The sequence below is a fragment of the Geospiza fortis genome, unplaced genomic scaffold, assembly GCF_000277835.1.
Source record: "Geospiza fortis unplaced genomic scaffold, GeoFor_1.0 scaffold40, whole genome shotgun sequence".
Classification (NCBI taxonomy): Eukaryota; Metazoa; Chordata; class Aves; order Passeriformes; family Thraupidae; genus Geospiza; species Geospiza fortis.
This window is the reverse complement of record NW_005054297.1, coordinates 9514555-9516879: the sequence shown is the minus strand read 5'-3', so window position 1 is coordinate 9516879 and position 2325 is coordinate 9514555. Positions and strand designations below refer to the sequence as shown.

Sequence of the window (2325 nt, the reverse complement as noted above, 5' to 3'; positions counted from 1 at the left end):
ATACCCTCAAAACTATAACCCAACACACAATCCCTCCACTCCCAAAATTCTGATATTTTCCTCCTGTCCAGTTTTATGAAATAGCTCTGTTGCTTTGTGCATTACAACAGGCAAAAGTGAATTGATTTAATTAAATTTTAATTCCTGTTTCATAAAGTATCAGCAAGTTATACTGAAACCAGCTATAAATCTTGTTTGAGCTGTCATTAAAACAGACTGAGCAGCACAGTACCCAGATGAGTCTTCTGTCTCCTTCCTTAGGAAAAAGCGGCATGCTGTACCTACAGCACAGTTCCATTAGTATCAGCTGCAACTTCATACCCAGTGCTTTATCAGAAAATGCACTGCTCTAAGTGTCTCTAATTGTTTTTAAAGCATTGTAAAAAAATTCTGCCTAAAGCAACAAAATTGCAACACAAACAACCAGGGACCTCATTGAATCCAGAAGCATCCAAGAGACAGAACATGAAGGAAAACTTGAAAATTTGGTACCCTTTATCCTGCCTCACACATTAAGTACAGTACAGAATAGGTTTGGGAAAAAAAAATTAGGTTAAGCAGCACTGCAATTGTACAAATACTAATTACTGTCATACTGATGCATTTGGATGACCTACAGGAAACATCTTAAGTAATTTTTAAAATACAGATGATAACTATATGAGGTATCCTTGAGCTAAGGTGAGCTTTGTTGCACATTACTTCACTGTTTTAGTTTTGTATAATAAAATGTTACATACTAAATAATCCAATGCCTTTCAGTAATTTACCTGCTTTATAGGAAGAACGCACTAAAGGCCCGCTAGCAGTGTAATGGAATCCAAGATCATTTCCTACTTTTTCCCAGTACTTAAACTTCTCAGGAGTTATGTACTCTTCCACCTGGGGAAAAAGAATTAATTTTGCTCAGGTGCTAATGCAAAGGAAATTGCTATAGCTAGCATACAGTGAAATGAAATACAGTTATATTACAAGTTCAAAATTTTTCACTCCAAAGCTTTCATCAGTGAAGTCACAAACTACATTTTTGCTCTGTTTTCTACCAAACAAATGTATTTTATTTGTTTTATATATTTAGCTGAAAAGCTCAGAATTTAATCTCTAGTTGTTGCTTTATCATTTTCTTCATTCTGTTTTTGAATGGTCCTTTTGAGCAAACCTTTTTTTTCTGGCCAAGTTAGTGAAAAACCACAATAGTCCTACAAATCTCTTCACTAACAGTTAATTCAGTGAAACACAGGAACAGAACAGAGAGTGCATTTCTGGACAGACTGCAGAAGCAGAAAATGGTAAATATCCCAGCTGAAGTGGCACCATTAAGGGAGAGGCTGTAGGACAGTGAAGGGGCACTGGCTTGAGCAATTATGTTTGAGACATACACTGAAGCTCTTGTTTTCCAGAACCATGCCTCAGCTCCAGCTGTCTCCCTGGCTAACAGCAGAAACTAGCACTGGGAAGTCTGCAGAAGATACAAGGGGTTAGATGGCTGAGGTAATTTTTAGTGAAGAGCCCCTAACAGATGATCATTGTCAGGCTAAACAAGGAAGGAAATTTTTCCCAACATCTGCAGTTAGAGTAAGGATGACTGTGCAAGGACCTTAACTCTGCCTGTAAATTAAAGGCACTTTTACCTTTAGGTGACGTTTTGTTGGTTGCATATACTGTCCTAGGGTCAAACAATCCACATCTGCTTCCCGTAATACTGTAAAAACAAAATTCCTCATTAGTGGCAGAAGGATCACAAGGAAAATCATGAATTTACCTGTAAAATTGAACCTGTAAGCTATAAGACAAAATATTTCAGAAATTCAGTCTTTTTAAATCAAATTATTATTTTTCAATGGAACTTGGAAAACATTTCCTGCACCAGCAAACTGATTGGCATGTAGAGGGAAAGATGCTTGCAATTGTTTTCCAACACAGTAAAATTCACACCTGGGAATTCTGGCATCTACTTCAACACCAACTTACATTTCATTGTGGAATATACTTGTTCGTCCGTCTCGCCTAGCCCCAGCATGATGGAAGTTTTGGAAATGACGCCGGGCTGGACCTCTTTAGCATGTTTCAGCACTCGGACCGACTGCTCAAAGTTGGCTCGGGGGTCGCGGACCTTCCTTCGCGCATTTCCAGCGCAAGGGAGAAAAACACGTGGAAGGGCACAGAGAAGTTAGAGACGCCAGCACAGGCGCGTTCTGCCAATTTCTGCGAAGCGGCGGAGCAGAGGTTTTATGGCCGCCCATACCTCGGACACCGGCACCGGGCCGGGCCCGGCTCAGGCACCGCGGCCGGGCTGGGGCGCCCCGCGCGGCGGCACCGACCGGA

The 2325-nt window shown here is 40.8% G+C and overlaps 1 protein-coding gene across 1 annotated transcript in view; it reads right to left on the bottom strand.

The window, feature by feature from the left end:
* LIAS (lipoic acid synthetase) overlaps positions 1-2325 on the bottom strand; it is a 9273-nt gene that overhangs the window by 1394 nt on the left and 5554 nt on the right. The window contains exons 7-9 of the mRNA XM_031066628.1: positions 1972-2117; positions 1632-1702; positions 771-882 (exon numbers count right to left, since the gene is read on the bottom strand). Of these exons, the coding sequence (XP_030922488.1) occupies positions 771-882; positions 1632-1702; positions 1972-2117 (329 nt within the window). The remainder of the gene's footprint in view (positions 1-770; positions 883-1631; positions 1703-1971; positions 2118-2325) is intronic.